The 22783-nt window shown below is 44.1% G+C and overlaps 1 protein-coding gene across 1 annotated transcript; it reads right to left on the bottom strand.

The window, feature by feature from the left end:
* Positions 1-1232: 1232 nt before the first annotated feature.
* LOC125265588 (NLR family CARD domain-containing protein 3-like) lies at positions 1233-20964 on the bottom strand. Its single transcript, XM_048185932.1, has 4 exons — positions 20791-20964; positions 18883-20689; positions 4462-4632; positions 1233-1410 (listed from the first exon to the last, which is right to left on the bottom strand). Exons 1-4 carry the CDS (start codon positions 20822-20824, stop codon positions 1233-1235), a joined length of 2190 nt encoding a protein of 729 aa, XP_048041889.1. The 5' UTR covers positions 20825-20964.
* Positions 20965-22783: the final 1819 nt, after the last annotated feature.

Genomic DNA, 22783 nt, shown 5'->3' with positions numbered 1-22783 from the left:
TAACTTGACTTTGCTCATGAAGATCAGCTGAAACATGAACTGGTGTTGTTGTGATGGTGGCCGCCATTTTATGAGTGTCCTTTGGAGCGGCGGCCATTACGCATTTCTCCGCGACACCCACAGTAAATAGAGAGCCAACAGACAACAAAGCATAATCCAGAAAGCAACTAAGTGATAAACGTGGTCCCTCGTCTAAGTTTGTTCTGAAGAGGTTGGTTAATGCTATCACAAAAAAAGTCTATCAATGCACAGTCAGGCCAGTCTACATAATATGCAATGTCCAAATATTCCGCAACATATTCCTTCAGCGATCGTGAGCCCTGCTTGAGCCCTAATAACAATAATGCAATGTTCCTACCAGACCATGGCACTTCAGGAAAGCTGCCTGATCTTTGTTTTGGCAAAGTCTTCTGTAACGAAGCTGGTCTCGGGCAGGGATCCATTTGCAAAGCTTTATTAAAAGTGAGCGTGGTCATACAGGCAGGTTCAGACAGGAGCAAACAGGAAGAGCAAGGGACAGGCAGAATCGTGGTCAGGACACAGGCAATAGATCAGGACAGGCAGATATCACTCACAGAATGGAATGGCAAATACTTGAAAACAAATTCTAATAGTTATTGAAAAGAAACTAGATCGACACTCAGTCCTAAATCAAACTCATAAGAACAGAAACGTCCCACAGAGCAGAAGGGCAAAAGCTCACTGGATCATGATTTTCAGTTTGAATACAGAGTGTGAAATTAAGGCCTCAAGATCTTTCTGGCTCTTAAGCAGGAGGAGTGAGAAACATCAGCAGAGAAAACTGGCTTGTGAAACTGCATGTTTGTGAACATCTGGAGACTCATAGACCTGCTGTAGAGATACAGTGAATCTGGGCTTGATGGAAAACAACTGTGTTCAGAAAACAATTTGACTGAAAGATTATCTAGAATTTTTAATAAGAAGTGTGCACAAAAACAAAATTGTGCATGTTAATTGTCAAGGTATACCATACTCCAGAAGAACACATATACTGACCCATAATGTCTATTTGACCTGTAGCTTGTACCACAACTAAACTGTGTTGATGGTTATCATCATCATGTCAGAACCTGTAGCATCTGATCTGATCTTGATCATTTTGATGCAACAAATTGTTCAGCTTATTTTATAACTAAAGCAATTGTAGTTAAGTATTTGTTATGAATATTTAGCCTGAATATAACTAATTTTGTTAATTATTTCATCCTGTCTCACCTCAGTGTCTTCAGTTGACAGTTTGGAGCCTGTAGTAAATCACTGAGTGCCTTCACTCCTGATTGTCCAGGTTCATTTCCTGTGAGATCCAGCTCTATCAGGTGTGAAGGGTTTGATCTCAGAGCTGAAGCCAGAGCTTTATAACCTTCTTCTGTTACACTGCAGTTAGAGAGTCTAGAACATGAATGAAAACATTCAGATGATTAATCAGTTAAACCTGAACAACATAAATCCTGTGATAAAATTGAATTTTATTTTGTTCTTTATATGAATGTATTTAAAATTAGTTGCAGAAACTGACAACTGAATATGGAGACAAACAAGAGGAGAAAGAATGAAAGAATATAGCTGCAAGCAGTGATGACAGGCCCAAGCCTGATGGCACCACCACTCCAGTGGCTTCAGGGCAACTGTGCATGGCGGGCAATGGCCATTTAAAACAGTTAAACATTAAAGGACTATGTCAAATTCACACCACTGCAGCAACTGATGCTTCTGGGATCACAAACCACAACAGCCACATCCATGAGGTAATTTAAATTTAGATTAATATCATGTCATAGGATGTAATTAGTCACGTTGAAATAAGTGCAAAGTTATATTTTGCAGCTCAAAATTTTGTAAGTCTAAATCCAGTTTAAGCCCAGTGTTTATCTTGAGTTTTTTATATATATTTTTCTAAAACTGAAAACTGAAACATGACAAACTGGGGCCCAAGTCAGGAAGCAGACAGACTGGCTAAACCGACCATCTGATAGCTGCCTCATGTTACAGAAGTCAGATAATTCCCAACACATAGAAACTCTTACACCTAGATACTATCACATAGAGACTGTGTCTGTACCCCAAATTAGTAAAAACAAAAAACTTCCAAATTTAATTGATGTTCAACAAATAAAAAATAGAGATAATAATTATAAACAAATTATAAAGCTTGGGTTGTTAAATATTAGATCCCTTTCTTCAAAATAACTTATTGTAAATTATATTATCATCAGACAATAACTAGATATGCTGTGTTTGACAGAAAGAAACCTGGCTAAAATCGGACGATTACATTACTTTAAATGAGTCTAGCCCTCAAGGTTATGATAATTGACACAATCCTCATCAGAAAGGCAAAGGGGGAGGTGTTGCTGTAATTTATAGTAATATTTACAGTATTAGTCAAAAGTCTTTCAAATATAATTCCTTCAAAGTGATGGTACTTTACATAACATTATGTAAGTTGACATTTGTGCTGGCTACTGTATACAGGCCAGGTTTCTCCCAAGATTTTTTTCTCCATTTTAACACCTATTTGCCACTTGTTTGCCACCTAATGTCACCTGTTGGAGTTTGGGTTCCTTGCCGCTGTCGCCTTTGGCTTGCTTAGTTGGGGATACTTGACATTTGACTTGACATTTGATAATCAACAGTGCTTTGATCTGCCTGCATTCACACTATTCTTTAAGAGCTGCTGTGGAGCCAAAATAATGTACCAGTTATCAACGTAAAGCTGCTTTGACACAATCTACTGTACATTGTAAATAGCACTATATAAATAAAGGTGACTTGACATGACTAAACCATTAAAAGTGCCCCCGCCCCAACATACTTAATGTGACATCTCACAAACACACACACAAACACACACGATAACTATAGCAAAGTTATCATTAGCAGTTAAAAATGATATACGTCCACATGAATTTATCTTAAGGTTTTTAACGTTATTATTAACTAAATTATTAAACTAATTATATAAAACTATATAGTCAGTGCACTACAAAATGAACTGGTTCTATGCCTTTATTTTATCATATAAATTTATAGAAACAAAGGCCTAAGAGATTTCCTATCCTATAATGCAGACTCAGCAATGAAAGGGTTAAACCTGCAAGACTGTAAAACTCACTCACTCACTCACTCTCTCTCTCTCTCTCACACACACACACACACACACACACACACACACAGAGAGAGAGAGGGAGAGAGACACACACACACAGATACAGACACATACACATACACACACACAGAGAGGCAGAGTGAGATTTAAAGATGGAGTTAGATGGAGCCTGACCAGTTATTTAAGTCAGATGATTCAATAACATTTTAAACAATAAGAATAAAATATATTCTATAACAGAAATTAGTCTTTGATCATCTCTAAATATATATACATTAAAATATAATACTAACTACAACCGTTTATAACTACAAAAAGTTTATTTGTCTTCTCAATCCTTTTTAAAAATAGATATCTGCTGCCCTCTAGTGCTTATTCTATATATTACATTTGAATATTATTTTAATTATTTTAACCAAAGAGCAGTTATCTGCTAATTTAAACTTACACATAATTCTTATAATAAAAAAAAAAAAAAACGGGGTTTCTAGGGTTTTGCCCATGTCTGCTGGCTGACATCTCTGACGTGTGTATCGAGTTTCATGCAATTTGAAGCATGCTAAGAGTCACAAAAGCCTCCAAAACGAATATTAAAGTTTGATGTGTTGCCATGGCAACAGTGTTTAAAATATCAAAAATCCTGTCACAGGTCTACATCTGCTGTGAATTGACATTACACTGATGAAGTTTGAAGCACATCAGGTAAAAATAACAGTGATCTCAAAGCATTTTGAAAGTGAAACACTTCTTGCTGTCAGTTGGTGGTGCTATAACTTTGACTCACAAGTGTCACCTCCATGTGATCGGGCTCCTACAGCGAACACACAGCTGAAGTTACATCAAAATCAATCAATTTTCTCACCATAAATTTGTTGCCTCGCCACAGCCAAACTGTTTGAGATATCAAAAATCCAATTGCAATTTAGCATCATCACTTTTTTGACTTCATGCTGACCTAGTTTGGTGGTGATGGGATTAATTGCCTAGGAGGAGTATATCAAATTCCAGAGCATGTGTTTTTCAAACAACCCATAATAGCTGACTTCCAGTTTAGCCGGTGTATAACCTAATGCATGAAAGTTGTTAGGTCCTATGTGGTTTATATGTATACCGAGTTTTATACTAATGCGTGCAAGCATGTTTGATATATGGACCAAGTTTTCGAAGCCCACTCAAGGGGGCGCTGTTGAGCCCCCATGCCATGCCCGGGTACTAGCTTCTGCCCAGCCCTGATGGCCGTGGGTTCCAAAATGCAACATTTATTAACAAACATTCTATTGTGCTTTTGCCTCTGCATCTAACTCTCGTCATTTAACTCCTGTGGCTCAACTTACCTCAGTATCTCCAATTTACAGTTTAGATTCTTCAGTCCAGTGCAGAGGAGCTTCACTCCTAAATCCTGCAGATTATTATTGTTCAGGTTCAGCTCTTTAAAATTGGTATCTGATCCAAGAACTGCAGCCAGAGCTGAACAGCTTTTGTCTGTTAAGTTACAATCATATAACCTACAAGGGAAATAAATCACATCACAGAATTATATGAAACATATACAATACATTTTCTACATACAAATATTAAATATGTTTTCCATAATTATTTTTACATAAACAGCATATATACATATAAGAGGCTGAGCTAAAATATGAATACTCTTAAAAAACTAGTATTTCATTTACAAATTTTCTGGGAAATATGAAGCATGTGAAATATTTGAAGAATGAAAAAAAATGTGTGGAGATTTCTAGTTTTTTTATAGCTAAGCCTGGTTTCTCCAATGATTTTTTTTCTCAATTGCTGTCACCTGATGGAGTTTGGGTTCTTGTTACTCTTGCCTTTGGCTTGCTTTGTTGGGGACACTTAAAGGGGACCTATAATGCCACTTTTCACAAGATGTGATATAAGTCTCTGGAGTCCCCAGAATGTGTCTGTGAAGTTTCAGCTCAAAATATGCCACAAATAATTTATTATAGCATGTCAAATTTGCCTCTATTTGGGTGTGAGCAAAAACGCAGTTTTTTGTTTGTCTCAAGCTGCTGCTTGCATCCCACTTTCTAAAAGAAGGCAGAGCTTTAACAGCTCATGCTTCAGTTGCTCAACAACAACAAAGCTGGAGAATCTCACGCAGCCAAAATGAGGATTGTCAGTAACGGTTGTTACAACCCTGTCTTTTCCTTTGTCACCTGGTGGTGGCAGTGTGGCATCTGGATGTGACGTAAATGTCCAATTGGATAATTTTATGGGTGGAGAGTATAAATATCTGGCTGATCTACTCAACAGTACTTCCTCTGGTAGAACATTTCTCCAGAGAAGTCATTTGCTCCAACCTGCTTTCATTTTGTTCTTCCCGACCTTTCTTACCCATTGGATTCTTATTTTCTTTTGTTTATCTAATCCCCTAGACATTGTGCTATTTTGTTTGGAATAGATAATTTTGTAATAAACAACATGGCAATTCTACGAACTCATTTGTTTGTGTGATCCTCTTTATGTTACGGTCAAGAACGAGCTGGCCGTGACACGGTGTTCAGCCTTACATTGTTCAAACCGGAGTCGACACTGATGGAGAGACTCAGGAAGAAGTTACAACTTTTAGAATGAAACTGGATGTTTCTGAATGGTTAGTGGATACATTTATGTAGTTGCTGTAGAGTTGATTCAACTCATTGACTAGCATGTGCCGTCATGTTAATCGTTTGTGCAAATCCAGTATAGAATTGACCCTCATTTATGAAGCAGTCCGGTGTAAAATGACGGCATGGCAACAACACTCTACTACAACAACTCTACCTCTTCTCTAAAGCAGCCCAACATGGCCTCACCCCCTTTGTTGTGTGTTCTCGGGGGCAGGGTTTATGTAAATTTTAGGGTTATTTATGTCTGAAAAAATGCCTGCATTTACATATATACGTCTTGTTGCTATGAAATCTTTAATCATTTAAGTAAAGCTAAGATCACATCTATGAACTAAAGAAATTGTATTAGTTATTAATATTTCAAGATTAACATTTACTGGATTTACTGAATTTAGGTTTCTTTGATTATTCATAGTCAACCGATGGCCGATGCTGATATCTTAGAGCAGGGTGGCCAATGGTTGAAATACCATTAATTTAATGATAGTAAAAACATATCAATAACAACTGCTGAAATTAAATTTATTTAATTTAAACTTGGTAAAAATCTAATTTGTAGAAAACTATTTTAAAATGTGTCATGAGCCAGGTTTGATTCTCTGTCTTTCTCTCTGCTTTTCTTACCTATTGGATGCAGCTGTTTGTCATTTCTATTGGCAATTGCGCTGATTGCGTTACACCTGTTGCTCTTCTTTCTTGATTACCTCTGTTATTACCTCTCACTGTCTGCAGCATTTCTTTGTCATATGATTAACTTCTTTTACAAGAGTTTACTCTCTCTTCTTCATATATCCGTAACCTGTGTTTATGTGTTCATCACAGTATTAGTCCCAGTCCCAGTAGCCGGTTTGTGATCATTCCACCTGAAGCTCTCTTGCTGTCCAGCCTGTTGCCGTCCACCTGCCAGGCGTGGTTCTCTCTCTCCATCTGCATTCGAGACACTTCCTGATCCAAGTTCGAGCCACTTTTCTCTGCACCATTTTGTGACTATTACTTGTTTTCTCATTATCCAGCTGCAAGTGGCCTGTTGTGACGCCGCTTGGCAGACTGCCTAACTTGTTAAGACTGGACTGTGAAAATAAACACTGTTAGCTTGCACTTTTCGCCTCTGGGTCTTCGGCTTCTGACAGAATTCTCCGACCACTATGGACCCGGCGAAAGAAGGGTGAATTCGCTCAGCCGTTGAGATTCAGGGTGCCAAGCTTGGCATGAGGAGGAGCTCACCGCGGCCAGACAGGCTATGGAGAATCTCGCAGTTCAGGCGACGGATTTGAATCACCGTTTCCAGTTCCTCCGCCACGAGCAGTCTGATCCTCAGCCTCACAACGCCTCCTCCTGCCCTGAAATAACAACCCGCCACAATAATTGGGTGAGCCCACTGAATGCAGAGCCTTTTTGACCCAGTGTGAAGTTGTCTTTTCTCTGCAGCCCTCGACGTATGCGACTGACCGAGCCAGGATTGCTTTTGTCATATTGTTGCTGACTGGAAGGGCGCACGACTGGGCTACAGCAGTCTGGGAGGTGGAGGCTGCCTGTTGTTAAACCTTCGTCGCTTTTAAGGAGGAGATGACTAAGGTAATTGACTGATCCGTCTGTGGATGGGAGGCCTCTCGCTTGCTGACTGTACTGCATCAGGGGAGACGTTCAGTCCCAGATTACACCATCGAATTCCGCACTCTCTCGGTGACCTGTGACTGGAACGAACTGGCCCTGACTGCACGTTTCCAGGAGGGTTTGAATCCCGATCTTAAGGACGAAATTCATGCGTGTTAAGTCCATGCTGCTCTATATCAGTTGGTGGAATTGGCCATTAGACTGGACAAGGAGCTGACCTTCGACGCCGTGCTCGTGGTGCACCACCACTGCCATCCCCTCCTCAGCCTGCCACTGCTGAAGTCCCTTTCGAAGATGCTCAGTTTCCTGAACCGATGCAGGTGTCGGGAATTCGGATCTCAGCCGCCGAACGCCAGCGCCGAGTCCTCCACCACCTCTGCATGTACTGTGGCCGTTCGGGCCATCTGGTCGCTGTCTACCTGTTAAAAGGAAGTGCTCGCCAGTAGTACAGGGAGTACTGTTGAGCGCTGCTTCAAATCCCCTTTCTGGAAAGACTCGCACCACCTTTCACATCACCCTTCGGATGCTCTGAAGCATCCTGCCTTGCCTTCATTGTTTCTGGTTCAGAGGGGAACTTCATGGATGAGGCATGGGCTTGCAAAAGAGACATTCCTTTACGCAAGGTAGAGGATCCTGCCCCTGTGATCGCTCTAGATGGCAGTGTGCTGTCTAAAATTAATCATGTCACCGCACCGGTGAGTCTCACCATCTCTGGCAATCATCAAGAGACTGAGAGCACCATTCTGTCCTGGAATCCTTCCTTTGATATTCAATATCGTGTCATATTCCGTGTCTTGTGTCTGCTGTTCCTGCTGTTTCTTCTGTTTCTGTTTTTCAGGAGGAGCCAGGTGATTTGTCTGGAGTGCCGAAGGAATACCACGATCTGCGAGCAGTGTTCAGTCATTCCTGGGCCGCTTCCCTTCCTCCTCATTGGCCGTACGACAGTAGCATTGACTTACTTACCGGTACTATCCCACCTCGTGGTCAGTTGTATTCCTTATCCGCCCCTGAACGCGAGGCCCTGGAGAAATATCTCACAGAGAGTCTCGCAGCCGGTACTATCATTCTGTCTTCCTCGCCCGACGGCGCAGGATTCTTCTTCTTAAAAAAAAAGGATGGGTCCTTGCGCCCCTGTATAGACTATCGAGGGCTTAATGACATACCAGTCAAGAACCGCTATCTATTCCCTCATATGTCATATGTCATGCTTTTGAGATCTTGCAGGGAGCTAAGATTTTCATGAAACTTGACCTCCACAACGACTATCATTTAGTTTGTATTAAGGAAGGCGACGAATGGAAGACTGCATTTAATGCCCCATTAGGACACTTTGAACATCAGGTTCTTCCGTTCGGCCTAGTTAACGCACTGGCCGTTTTTCAAGCATTGGTAAATGACGTCCTGAGAGACATGCTAAATATTTTAGCATTTGTCTACCTGGACGATATTTAGATTTTTTTCGCCGCCTTCTCAGGTGCACGTCCAGCACGTCCGTCGCATTCTGCAGCGCCTCTTAGAGAATCGGCTCTTCGTAAAGGCAGAGAAGTGTGTCTTTCATGCCCAGTCAGTAACGTTCCTTGGTTCGGTAGTGTCTGCTGATGGCATCAGTACGGACCTTGCCAAGATGCGTGCTGTCGTTGAGTGGCCCGTTCCTGACTCCCGAACCGCACTCCATTGATCTTTGGGGTTTGCTAATTTTTATCATTGCTAAGTTTATCTTTATCTCTTATCTTTATCTCTATTCACCTTATTCCACCACGCCCACTTTTAATTCTCCGCTCTTCCGCATTTCGTCATCCGACTTCCGCTAAACTGACACGGCACATCTGGTAGCTATATCAGTAGTTAAAAGATTGTTTATAGTGAGTTATAACTTTAGAGAAATGACAAATAACGTTAATGCAGTAAATGTTTTAAATTGGGAGCACGGAGAAAACTTTATATGATGATCAGATGGTCTCATATCGTCATTGTTAACGTGGGTAGACGATATGAAGTAGTGGCCAGAGGTAACCATGGGACTGTCAGGGACTGTAGGTGAAGAAGTCTGGAATTATTTTAAATCAGTTTTGTTAAACAAGAGATAACATTGTGATTTGTATTTTAGAAAATGTATAATTTAATAATAATTGTGATAAAATCAGTTGTAAGAGTGTTTGTTGTTATCAGGAAGCAAGACACCTTTTACTGACCTTCATGTACATTTACATTTATTCATTTGGCACACATTTTTATCCAAAGAGGTAATGTTTCACCATTTAATTTTCATATGCAATAAACCAAGATAGAATTCATTTACAAACTTGACATGACTTATTCCGTTTAATAATAAGTCATTATTATTAAACGACGGGCAGTCGTGGCCTAATGGATAGAGAGTCGGACTTGTAACCCAAAGGTCATGGTTTCGAGTCTCAGGTCCGGCAGGGATTGTCGGTGAGGGGAGTGAATATCCAGCGCTCTCTCCACCCTCAATACCACGACTGAGGTGAGACCTTTGAGCAAGGCACTGCCCACTGCTCCGGGTGTGTGTTCACTGCTGTGTGTGTACACTTGGATGGGTTAAATGCAGAGCACAAATTCCGAGTATGGGTCACCATACTTGGCCACATGTCACTTCACTATTCACTATTAAATCAGAAGACTTAATTCCTTTAAATTTTAATTAAATGGTTTTATTAAAAAAATACTGACAGCTAACACCTGGCCACATTGTAAAGATAAAAAACCCCATCACAACTGATCATATTGTAAAGGTTTGTAGAAAAAACAACTTACAGATAGATATCATATTGTCATATTGTAAAGATTTATAAAAAAAATAATTTACAGATAGGTAACATCTGGTCGCACTGTAAAAGTTTATAAAAAATAACTGATGGGTAACATCTGGTGAATTTGTAAATGTTTTCAAAAATAACTACATAGACTATTTACACTGATTAGTTAAAGCAAAACGTACTCGGTTACTAACGTAACCTCAGTTCCCTGAGATACGGAACGAGTACTGCGTATGGGGAAAGGTCTCCTTTTTCCCCGTTACTGAAGCCTTTTTCAATAACGCAGTGTAATTGCATCGTCATTGGTTCACTCATAGACAAGTTGTTGAACCAATGAAGGCGCGGCATAGCTGCGCGGCCTATGGCGACAGAGCGTGCGAATATTCCCGCCGAAATGGGCGGGGTTTAGGGCTATATAAGCGGGCGTTTCACCATAGGATTTCAGGTCATTCGACTGAAGCGACGACACTGAAGCCGCAGCCTCGTGGCACGGCATGTAACGCAGTACTTGTTCCGTATCTCAGGGAACCGAGGTTACGTTAGTAACCGAGTACGTTCCCTTTCGATACTTCACTCGTACTGCGTATGGGGAACGAATTAAACTGCGCCGTGCCACGGCAGGGAACGACTGGACTTGTCTTGGGCACCGTGAGGGAACCAGAGGACAAGTGAGAAGGCCAGAGCCATCGAAACCCTCGTTACACTACAAAAAGGGAGTTAACTCCCAGAGTGGCATGAAGCGGAGCTCGATAGAGGCCACTGGATCATACCGAGAGGACCCGAGCTTGTAAGGTCGGGACGTCCAAATGATAAAATCTGACAAAAGTGGACGGCGAGGACCAGCCGGCCGCCTCACAGATGTCTTTAATCGAAACTCCACTAGACCAGGCCCAAGAGGAAGCCATTCCTCTAGTAGAGTGAGCTCTAACTCCTATGGGGCAGTCGAGGCCCATAGAGGAGTAACAAAGAGCAATAGCGTCAACTATCCAAAGCGAAAGACGTTGCTTTGAGACCGAAGACCCTTTGGTGCGGCCACCAAAGCAGATAAAGAGCTGATCAGATTGCCAAAAAGGCTGTGATCGATCAACGTAGGTCCTTAATGCCCTGACAGGGCAGAGTAGTTACAGCTCTCGCTCGTCCGACGAGGGAGGAAGCGCTGAGAGGGAAATGACCTGTGCTCTGAATGGAGTCGAGAGCACCTTAGGGACGTAGCCATGCCTAGATTTCAAAACGACTTTGGAGTCGTTGGGCCCGAACTCAAGGCATGCAGGGCTCACGGAGAGGGCCTGCAAGTCGCCAACTCGCTTAACCGATGCTAGTGCAAGTAGCAGAGCGGTTTTGAGCGTCAGGGGCCTGAGGTCAGCTGAACGCAGTGGCTCAAAGGGAGGCCCTTTAAGAGCTCTGAGGACCAAAGAGAGGTCCCAGGTGGGAACAGTGAGAGGACGAGGAGGATTTAATCGCCTAGAACCTCTCAAGAAATGCACCACGAGGTTGTTTCGTCCCACTGACTGGCCAGCGATAGGAGCGTGAAACGCTGCAATGGCTGCTACGTAAACTTTGAGCGTTGAAGGGGTGCGACCCAGATCCAAACGCTCCTGGAGAAAAGACAGTATTGGAGATACGTCACACTCCACTGGGTTTATGTTGCGTGTAGAACACCAGTCAACAAAGACCGACCATTTCTGGGAGTAGAGGCGTCTCGTGGACGGAGCTCTCGCCTGAGAAATGGTATTCAGCACATCCCCGGGGAGGTTAGCAGGCTCCCGTCGAGGGACCAGAGGTGCAGAGCCCAGAGTTCTGGCTGGGGATGCAAAATTGTCCTGTTCGCCTGAGAGAGGAGGTCCTGTCTCAGGGGGATCAGCCACGGAGCTTTTGCGGAAAGCCTTAACAGCTCTGAGGACCAAACTTGACTCCTCCAAAGCGGGGCCACCAGGAGGACTCTGTGCTTGTCTTCCCTGATTCGTCTGATGACCTGTGGGATCAGAGCGATCAGGGGAAAAGTGTAAAGGAGGGTGCTGGGCCAGACATGGGCCAGCGCATCTTCCTCCTTCGAGAAATAAATTGGGCAGTGAGAGTTGCCTTCTGAAGCGAAGAGGTCTACCTTCACCTTTCCGAAGAACTCCCAGATCATGAGATCTGTCTGGGGGTGGAGCATCCACTCGTCTGAGGGGACATTGCTCCGAGATAGCATGTCTGCTCCCAAGTTTGTTCTCCCGGGTATGTGAGTCGCCCTGAGAGACTGAAACCTCGGTGATGCCCATTCCAGAAGACGCTTCGCCAGAGCGCATAAGCGGCTAGACGAAAGACCACCCTGGTGATTTATGTATGACACCACCGTCATGCTGTCCGACTGGACTAAGACGTGGCGCCCTGTCAGGTGTGCCTGGAACGCATGAAGGGCTCGAATCACTGCCAACATCTCGAGGCAGTTGATGTGCAGATGGCATTCCTCGTGAGACCACGAGTCGAAGGCCAGTCTGCCCTCGCAAAGAGCGCCCCAACCTGTGTTGGACACATCCGTTGAGAGCACCGTCCTTCTGGACACCGCCTGTAGGGGTACCCCTTGGCTGAACCATACAGGGTTCATCCAGGGTTTCATAGCTGCCAAACAGGCCTGATTGACCCTGAGACGCAGGCGGCCATGCCGCCAGGCGTGAGGAGGGATCCGGAACTTCAACCAGTACTGCAGAGGCCGCATCCAAAGAAGGTCGAGCTGCAGAACCGGGGAGGCGGAAGCCATCAGCCCTAGCATCCTCTGGAAAAACTTCAGAGGGAAACAGGCTCTGTTCCTGATGCCGCGAGCTGCTGAATGGCCAGAGCGCGCTCTGGAGAGACTACAGCCGTCATACGGACTGAGTCGAAAACCGCACCCAGGAACGTTATACGCTGGCTGGGGAGCAGTGAGCTCTTGGCAAAGTTGACCCTGAGACCCAGGCACTCCAAGTGGCTGAGTAACACGGATCTGTGATGCTCCAGCTCGGCTCGTGACTGGGCTAGGATGAGCCAGTCGTCGAGGTAATTGAGAACCTGGATTCCCATCTGTCTCAGAGGGGAAAGCGCCGCGTTCATGCACTTGGTAAAAGTGCGAGGAGCTAGTGACAGCCCGAATGGAAGGACCGTATATTGGTAAGCCACACCCTCGAACGCGAATCTCAAGAATCGCCTGTGATGGGGGGCTATCTGGATGTGAAAGTATGCATCTTTTAGGTCCAGCGAGCAGAACCACTCCCCGGGGCAAACCTGCGCGAGGATCTGCTTCAACGTTAGCATCTTGAACTTCCGTCTCATGAGGGAGAGGTTCAAGAGCCTGAGATCTAAGATGGGTCTGAGACCACCATCTTTTTTGGGAACTAGAAAATAACGGCTGTAGAACCCCGAATTGCTCTCTGAGGGGGAGACTATTTCTATAGCTCCTTTCCTCAGAAGAGACGTGACTTCGGCTCGGAGGACATGAACGTCGTTCGTGTTGACTGAAGTCTGAAGCACCCCGCTGAAGCGCGGGGGCCTTCGGGCGAACTGAAGCGAGTAGCCTCGACTTATGGTTCCCAGAACCCAGCTTGACACTCCGGGGATGGCCCGCCAGGCCTCGGCCCGCGTGACAAGGCGCTGAATGGTATCGGGTGACGGGCCGCCAATCGGGGGCCCGTTCAACCGGAGAGAGTGGAAGAGGAACTTCGCTCTTTCTTAGAGAAGGTAGAATATTCATAGTGTTCACCATATGAATGGCGTTTTGCATGGACGCAGCACTGGGCCCAGTTAGCACAACACTGAACATATCTCCCACGCCTGGAGCTGAACGAGGCGGAGGGGGGTGGAACGAAAGAGCTTTTGGGGTGGTCCGGCCGTGGCGAGACTTCCCCCCATCCTCTTCCTTCCTGAAAAATCAGGAGGGCTTAGGAGGCGTCGGGTCCAGCGTAATTTTAGGCTGGGGTCCCTGACGTTGCCTCGGGAAGGAGGAGGGCCTACGATGGCGCTGTTCCTTGGGTGGTGCTGCCTGAGAGGTAGAGGGGGCAGGTTTGTTCTGCTGAGCCGGCGCAGACTTGGGGCGGCTGGAAGCAGACGTGGAGCTAGAGCGTTTAGGCAGGAAGTGTCGCATAGCCTGGGACGACTTTTGTGCTGCAGTAAAACGCTCCGTAAAGCCCTCTACTGCTGGCCCGAAGAGACCAGAAGAAGAGACCGGGGCATCCAAAAAGGCTGTCTTGTCCATCTCCTTAATCTCGGTCAGGTTGAGCCACAAATGGCGCTCAAGCACGACCAGGCTGGCCATGGATCGTCCAATGGCCTGAGCTGTGTCCTTTGTGGCACGCAGGGTTAAGTCAGTGGCGCTGTGGAGGTCACGGAAGGCAGGTGCATCGACGCCGGACTCGTCCAGAGAACGGAGGAGCTTCGCTTGAAACACCTGGAGAATAGCCATGGTGTGCAGCGCTGAGGCAGCCTGGCCCGCGGACGTATATGCTCTGCCAGCCAGGGCAGAAGTGGTCCTGCAGGACTTGGATGGAAGGGCCCTCTTAGTTTTCCAACCCACAGCCGTGGGGGGACAGAGGTGAGCCGCCACTGCTTCGTCCATGGGCGGTAGATGCTCGTAACCCTTCTCTTCAGAACCATCCACAGAGGTGAGAGCTAAATAATGTGTAGTACGTAAGCGGGCAGAAAATGGGGCGCGTCACGACTTCGTCAGCTCGTCGTGAACCTCTGGGAAAAACGGTGCGGCGCATTGACGAGGGGCCTGGCGGGAACCTGGCAGGAACCACTCGTCGAGCCTGCTCCGTGATGGCTCCTCCGGCGGAGCCCATTCGAGGTCCAAACCTCTACTGCTTTCGAGAGGATGCGGAAGAGCTCGGCATCCATACCCGGCTTGCAGTCAGTGGGCTCCAGCGAGGGAAGGCGGGCGGGGTCAGAATCACCGGCCCAACCTTCGGTTTCAGAGGCCGCGAGAGACATGGAGTCATCAAGCGGCTCGTCCTCAGAACCGCCAAAAGAGACGAGGTCGCTCGCATCTGCCGAGGGACGCAGCTCAGGGCGGGAGAACAGGACAGGGGACTGCTCTCTTGGGGGAGAGGGTGAGGCACGCGGGGAAGCCGGCGTGACGTCATCCAACTCCGTGCGCTGGGCCGCTCTGCCCCGCTGTCTCTTCCTAGCCGGCTGGCGGGAGGAAGAAGATGGGAGGGCGCGAGCGGTGAGATCGCCTTCACTGAAGAGGGCGATCCGCGAGCGCAGAGAGGCGAGACTCATGTTCTCACAGTGAGAACACGAGGTCCCGGTGAGCGCGGCCTCTGCATGGGGTCTGCCCAGGCAGCTGACGCACTCACCGTGTCCGTCGTCGTCATGCAGAGGGGCTCTGCATGTGCCACACGAGTGGCGCGGCATTTGTAACAACGCCACTGCCGTGAAAACGGCGTTTGAGAGGCTCTTTTAGAGCGGCGAAAAACGCTGTTGGAAAGCTCTTTAAGAGCGGCAATAAACCGCGGGAAAATCGCTCTTTTAGCGCCGGATGGTGGCAGGAGACGGACTGGCAGGCGGCCGAAAGCGGGAAGCGGGCGCTTCTTCGTCGGCGAGCTCAGCAGTCCGCTGTGGGAGCCTCTTCGACGGCGGCGAGAGCTTCTTTCCAGGCGAGCTTCTTTCCAGGCGAGCTTCTTCCAGGCGGCGAAGGCTTCAGCCGGAGATCAGCGAGGAGTGATGTGAAGTCGTCGCTGAAGGAGAGAGAACTGAAATCCTATGGCGAAACGCCCGCTTATATAGCCCTAAACCCCGCCCATTTCGGCGCGAATATTCGCACGCTCTGTCGCCATAGGCCGCGCAGCTATGCCGCGCCGCCATTGGTTCAACAACTTGTCTATGAGTGAACCAATGACGATGCAGTTACACTGCGTTATTGAAAAAGGCTTCAGTAACGGGGAAAAGGGAGACCTTTCCCCATACGCAGTACGAATGAAGTATCGAAAGGGAACCATAGCACAGACAGACGAATCAAGACTTATTCATCCTCTGCATCAGAAATTATGTTGCTTAGAAGGTTACACAATGCAAATTCTCTACATTATTATCAATTTTAGTGATGAGGTTAATTGGAACTGTTGTAAGAAAGGATTTTGAAGGTTTTCAGTCATATGACCCGCTCAACAGGGACGTGTACATTAGTGATGTGCCTGGTTTTGGTGGTGTCTTCTTCTGAGAGTTGCATGCCTCTCTTGGTGAATGCTGGAATGACAAGTTTCACCTTCCTTTGATATTCAAAAGTGTTTCGATCTGCCTGCATTGACACCATTGTATGTGAACTGAACTGAGCTGGATGATGACATCACTGTTTACTCCAGTGATGATAAAGATAAATTAACTAAATTCATAACTATTGATTCTTACATCGGAATGAATCAATACTGAATTTACTTAAGATGGATACTGACACTATTTTCTTTAAGAGCTGCTGTGCAGCCAAAGTTTTATACCAATTATCACTGCATAGCTGCTTTGACACAATCTGCATTGTAAAAAGCGTTATATAAATAAAGGTGACTTGACTTGACATAGAGGAGATCGGTAAAGGTGAAGCCTCTGTCTGCCGTTACTTCATCGCCTGCACAAAGGTATTCCAGGAACCCTGAATTTGCAGTTTTGAATTTATCACAACACCAGATTTTGAAACACCAAACCTTTCAGCAAGATCACCCTGCAATAAATTAATATGCAGCTCTATCAGTCATCAGGAGCTGATGCCAAGTGTGTAGCTGGAAGCTGTTGGTGTATATATTGGTAAGGTGCTCTGCAACTGAATGAATGGTGGTTGTTTCTCAGCAGAGTTGGGTATGGTGCTGGCTCAACGCATTGCATTCTCATATCAGATGTAGGAGGCTTCAGATTGAGATGTAATTTTGAAGTGTAGTTGTGATCAGAGACAGATGGATCCTCCTATTGTGTTTCTGCAACACAGTTCAGGGGCATGTGGATGTGATCATTCTCACAGTTGTCCACTGCATCACTGATGCTCATCGATGCATCTGTGGAAATAATATAACCATACACAACATTTTTACATTTTTACATTGTTACGAAATATTTCCTACGCTCACAAAATTGTTTTAATTATTTTGTTCCATTTGCTAAATCCGAATTTGGTAAGAAAGCCTTTGTGTATGCAGCCCCGTTTGATTGGAATCACCTTCAATCGAAACTGAACTTTAAAAATTGGCTGTCTTTAGATCAATTTAAAACAGTTATCCGGCAAATGGAAGATGATGCAGTGAAATGTAATTGTTTTTAATTCTGTGTTTTTAATTCTGTATGTATGATGTAAATTTGTGATGAAACTATTTGTATTGCTGCCATTTTGGCCAGGTCACTCCTGTGAAAGAGATTTTTGATCTCAGTGAGTCTCTTCCTGGTTAAATAAGGGTTAAATAAATAAAAATAAAAATAAAATTAGTAATAATTATCATGAAAATTAATATATGATGGCTCCCATACTTTAACAGAACAGTGTGTGAGAGAGATGCATTAAAAACGAGACAGTATATACACAATCTCTAACTCTAGTGTTAATACTTAGGGTCAATATCAATATGAGAGATGTAGCTAGCAGGCTTGCTATCATTTCTAACTTACAGGAATAATGTAAGCTATTGTTAGACTATAATGTACCATAATCCTATTGTAAATATGTACCATTGTACTATCTTAAATATGAAATATATAGGTAGCAATTGTAAAAATGCAAGATTCGTTGCATTTTGTGAACTGCTCGTTACTGATCTCAAATGTAATCATAGAAGGGACTTCACAAATCCAACGTTAGGCTAACAAGCACATGGCTAGCTAAGTTAGCTTACCTGAATCTGACAACCTGTTCAGCACCCGCCATGACTTCTTTACTGGAACATCGTAGCCGATACATTTCTCGGGGTAAGGGTGTTCATCAGTCAGCTTCCAGTCCACGAAATGGTACAAACACACATAAGGGCGCTTGGGTGGGCACTTCAAGTTTAGCGCCTTCAGCCATTGACTCAGGTGCTCCTCGTCTTAAGGTGGTGGGTGTAAATTGTAAAGTGTACCGCGACACTCGGACCGCTTCACATTGGTATTTGTAACATCGTTGATGCTGTTTCAACTGTTCTCTCTTCTTAATCTAATTGTTATGACAGCCCCTAACTGAGCATACAATACTCGTCTACCGTTACAGCTATAGGATTACCGCTAACAACTACTAGCTTAGGTCCCTCAACCGGAAGATGACAAAATGAACGTAATGGTGCCACCCTTGTTGTTGCGGAAAATAATGTGAATAGCTTCATCTCTAATATCAGTCTCATTGCCGCGCCCCTGACTGCTCTCACCTCGTCTAAGACTCGCTTCGTCTGGACTGAAACCACTCAGATCACATTTGATAAACTTAAGGAGCTGTTCAACTCAGCACCCATACTCATAACGCCTGATCCCGAGAGAAAATTCATAGTCGAGTCACAACATTTTACATATTTATTTAACCGTCACTCTCAGCAGTGTGGGAGGGATCAGATCGATTCGATTACAGTATATACTGTTCGATTACAGTATATCGCTGCTCAACTATTTCGAACCTCGTTTTACCCCTAAACGAAGAATGAAAAAGAACTTCTCTTGAATATATCAGGGCCTTTAAGTTCATTTTCATGATGGGGATTCACTATAGAATAATGTAGATAAATGCATTTTTCATATGAGAGCAAAACATGACAAAACATATTAAATGACTTACAGCGCTCTTCTGGAGGTTTTGATGACTGCCGATAATCTAATGAGACACTCGTCTGATTTCTTGAATTTCTGAAGCTCAAACTCCTCCAGCTCTTCCTCTGATGTCAACAACACAAAGACCAAAGCAGACCACTGGGCAGGTGAAAGGTCACCAGATGACAGACTTCCTTTGCTAAGGTGGGTCTGAATCTCCTTCACCAGAGTTTGGTCGTTCAGTTCATTCAGACAGTAGAACAGATTGATGGATCTCTCTGCAGACAGATTGCTTTCTAATTTCTGCTTGATGTACTGAACTATTTCTTTGTTGCTCTGGTCACTGGCGTCTTGCTGTGTCAACAGACCCCGTAAGAGTCGTCGATTGGACTGGACTGACAGACCGAGGAGGAAGCGAAGGAAAAGGTCCAGGTGTCCATTGTCACTCTCGAGCGCCTCGTCCACTGCAGTCTTGAGAAAATCAATCATGGTTTCACTTTTGTTTTCCTGTTCTGTAGACTCATGAACAAACACACTTTTCTTGTTGATGTCTAGAAACAGATGTGCATAAAGGGCTGCAATAAACTCTTGAATGCTCAAGTGAACAAAGCAGTACATGGTACCAAGAATGATCCCTGTTTCCTCCTTAAAGATCTGGGTACACATGCCTGAGTACACTGATGCCTTATAGACGTCAATACCACAGGCTTCCAGGTCTGTGTCATAGAAGATCACGTTGTTTCTTTCCAGCTGATGAAATGCCAGTTTCCCCAGTGAAAGGATGGCGTCTTTATCCCAGGAAACATCTGCTGCATATTCTCCATCATTCTTTCGGTGGATCTGCTGGATCTGAAAGCGGAGAAAGTGTGTGTACATTTGTGTCAGAGTCTTGGGAGTGTCTTCAGTATTTGATTCCTGTAGTGTTTTAGAGATCTCATTATTTCTTTTCTCCTCCAGAATGTTCTGGAGAACAGTGGCTGAAATCCAGCAGAAGACTGGGATGTGGCACATGATAAAGAGACTCCTTGATTTTTTAACATGATCAATGATTGTGATGGCCTGATTCTGATCCGTCAATCTTTTTTTGAAGTACTCTTCCTTTTGTGCGTCACTGAATCCTCGTATCTCAGTCAGCCGGTCGATACAGTCAGGAGGAATCTTACTGGCAGCTGCTGGTCTGGTGGTGATCCAGATGAGAGCAGAAGGAAGCAGATTTCCCTTCATGAGGTTCGTTAGGAGAACATCCAGAGAGGCTGGTGACGATACATCACTCCACGTCTCATTACAATCAAACTTCAGAGGAAGGCGACATTCGTCCAATCCATCAAGGATGAACAGGACTTTGAATCGATTCCTTCTTGTAAGGTTCAGTCCTTTTGTCTCTGGGAAAAAATGAGTTATAAGGTCCATCAAACTTAGTTTTTCTTTCTCCTTTAAGTTCATCTCTCTGAATGGAAGAGGAAATATGAAGCTGATATCTTGATTTTCTTTTCCTTCAGCCCAGTCCAGAACAAACTTTTGCACAGAGACTGATTTCCCGATGCCAGCGACTCCTTTTGTCAGTACAGTTCGGATCTCTTCGTCTTGTTCAGGAGCTTCAAACAAATTTGTGCATTTAACCTGAATCTCTTGAGCTTCATGACGTCTGGAAGCAACTTCAATCTGTCTGACCTCATGTTCAGTATTGACCTGTTCACTGCCACCCTGAGTGATATAGAGATCTGTGTAGATGTTATTCAGAAGTATGGAGTCACCATGCTTCGCCATTCCTTCAAACACACACTGATACTTCTTCTTTAGGCCACATTTTAGCTGATGAATGAAGAACAGCTCATCTAAACACAGGAACAAGAAATAGATAGTTTTAGTCTTAATTTATAGTTTTATAGTCTACATTAATAAGAGTCAATCTGACAGATGATCATGAGTCTCTGACCTTCTAGAGCATCAGCAGCTTCATCTTGCTTCATCTCTCTCAGGTAATGTAGTGTGAGATCAAGAGCTGCTGCTTTGATACTGCATCTATTCTCATTAAAGTCCTTCACAAAGGTTTCTCTGTTCTCATTTTGTAATATTTTCCTAAACTTTTCCAGCTCTTTCTTCAGAAATTTGATTATTTTGCTCTCAAGATCCTACAAACAAAAGTAAGAAACAAGACAGAATAACACAATTTAAACCAAATTGTACATCTACATTTGGTTAACACTATTTATTCAATAATTATAATATCTGTAAGAAAAAATCCAGTTAAAACACTAACATGCTAACCAGCTGTTGTTTTTTACGAATAGAAGAAAAAGTGTGCTTAAAAAGAAAATTAAGTGATCAAGCGTAATTAAATTAAATTTATTTTTTCAATAACAAATAATGTTTGTTTTTATAAATATTAAACATTTCTGAATTTTTTTTTCCTACCTGGAAGATCTCGAGGAGATTGTCTTTGAGGTTCCTCTGAACGTCTGAGTCTAATGTCTCATATCGAAGCCTGTAATCAAATAAATAAAATAAAATAAAATAAAACAAAATAAAATACTGATTTTCAAGGCAAAATATTACAGAAAGCTAGAATAAAAACCATTAGCCATGAAAACTTGATAACTTGAAAACATGATAAATATTTTATCTAAAAATGTTTCATGATTGGTATTCACTGATGTAGCATATGCACACGTATCAGGATAATCAATAAACTTGGGAATGTTCAGAACGCTTTTAGCATGCTGGACTGGGTTGTAAAACCATTTCGGCTCCGCATAGTCTGCCATAAGATGAGCCCACTTGACACTTTTGTGGACAAGCGATGGTAAACAGTAAAGTCCAACTTCCTCTCTTTGGTGACTTCAAAAGGAGCACCCCCCCCCAGAGACTGACCAGATCCACATTCCAACACCCCACACGCACAGGGACACACAAAAACACACACACAGACACACACAGAAACACACAATCATACATTTTGAACTGTATTTGTAAACTACCACTATGCTGAAATATATATTTCATATATTTTAGGGCCTATGCATGTTTCCTAGTGTTTAAATGAGTGTATTTGTGCTAGTGTGCATTTTAATAGTGGAATTCTGTCTGTAAACCATAACTTCTTGTCTATGCCTTTATGATCTGTCGAGTTTGGTCTCTCCGTAAAGCTCCGGACACGAGCTATTTACTGAGATATGTCACACCGCTGACAAATGCATTTTTCTATGTGTTTAATGATACTGTGAAGAACACACTCCATTTGGAGATCTGAACTGATAGTCATAAATCATGCAGATTAAGTCGTGAGGCCAAGCAAAGGAAAAGCTTTCCCGCCAACTTTGCACCCATGTTATTGGCTACCCCACCTCAAGGAGGTGTGTCGGCTTATCTGTCATAAAAGCAAAGACGCACAATTCCGGCTCTCTCTCCCGGCTCTTCCCCGATTGTCTCACGAGCCTCTCGTGCACGTTTTTCCCGGACATCTCCGGTGACCACGCGCTGCCATCGCGCTCAGCTTCGGGACCGCCATCTTCCAGCGAAACTCACTCTCAAGTCCTCAGTTCGAACCTTCCCGCGGAACGGAGGAAGCCAACGAACTGCACCAGCGCTAACCTGAAATTCGACACACGCAACCAATGCAAGTATACTGCCGTTTCTCAATCTTAGATGATGAAACTGATTTCCGTGCTGGCCTAGGACTGGTTGTGAGTTTGCTACTTGCCTTCTCTCTTTCCTTCTCTACTTCCACTCTTGTACATAGGTGTGTATTCTTGTATATATATTTAGATGTATAACCTCTGTATTCGTAGTTTGCATTTATTAAAACGTTATTCACGCTCGATTGTTCTGTTTGTTCTTTCAGCTGAAAACCAAGTCACTTTAACGTTTTTCGATCGCTTTATGCTTTAGTTATTTTCATGGCCAGAAAATAACTCTGTTTATAATATTCT

Source organism: Megalobrama amblycephala, linkage group LG1 (assembly GCF_018812025.1).
Source record: "Megalobrama amblycephala isolate DHTTF-2021 linkage group LG1, ASM1881202v1, whole genome shotgun sequence".
NCBI lineage: Eukaryota > Metazoa > Chordata > Actinopteri > Cypriniformes > Xenocyprididae > Megalobrama > Megalobrama amblycephala.
Note: the sequence above shows the minus strand (reverse complement) of the source record. Positions and strands in the feature narration are given on the sequence as shown.

What these genes read in the sequence shown, in the direction of transcription:
- LOC125265588 (XM_048185932.1), bottom strand. Translation starts at nt 20,824, where the DNA reads ATGAAGCAAGATGAAGCTGCTGATGCTCTAGAAG. An exon ending in AGCTGCTGATGCTCTAGAAG is followed by an intron (nt 20,690 to 20,790) that starts GTCAGAGACTCA and finishes TCCTGTGTTTAG; the next exon opens with ATGAGCTGTTCTTCATTCAT. An exon ending in AAAACCTCCAGAAGAGCGCT is followed by an intron (nt 4,633 to 18,882) that starts GTAAGTCATTTA and finishes TTTCCCTTGTAG; the next exon opens with GTTATATGATTGTAACTTAA.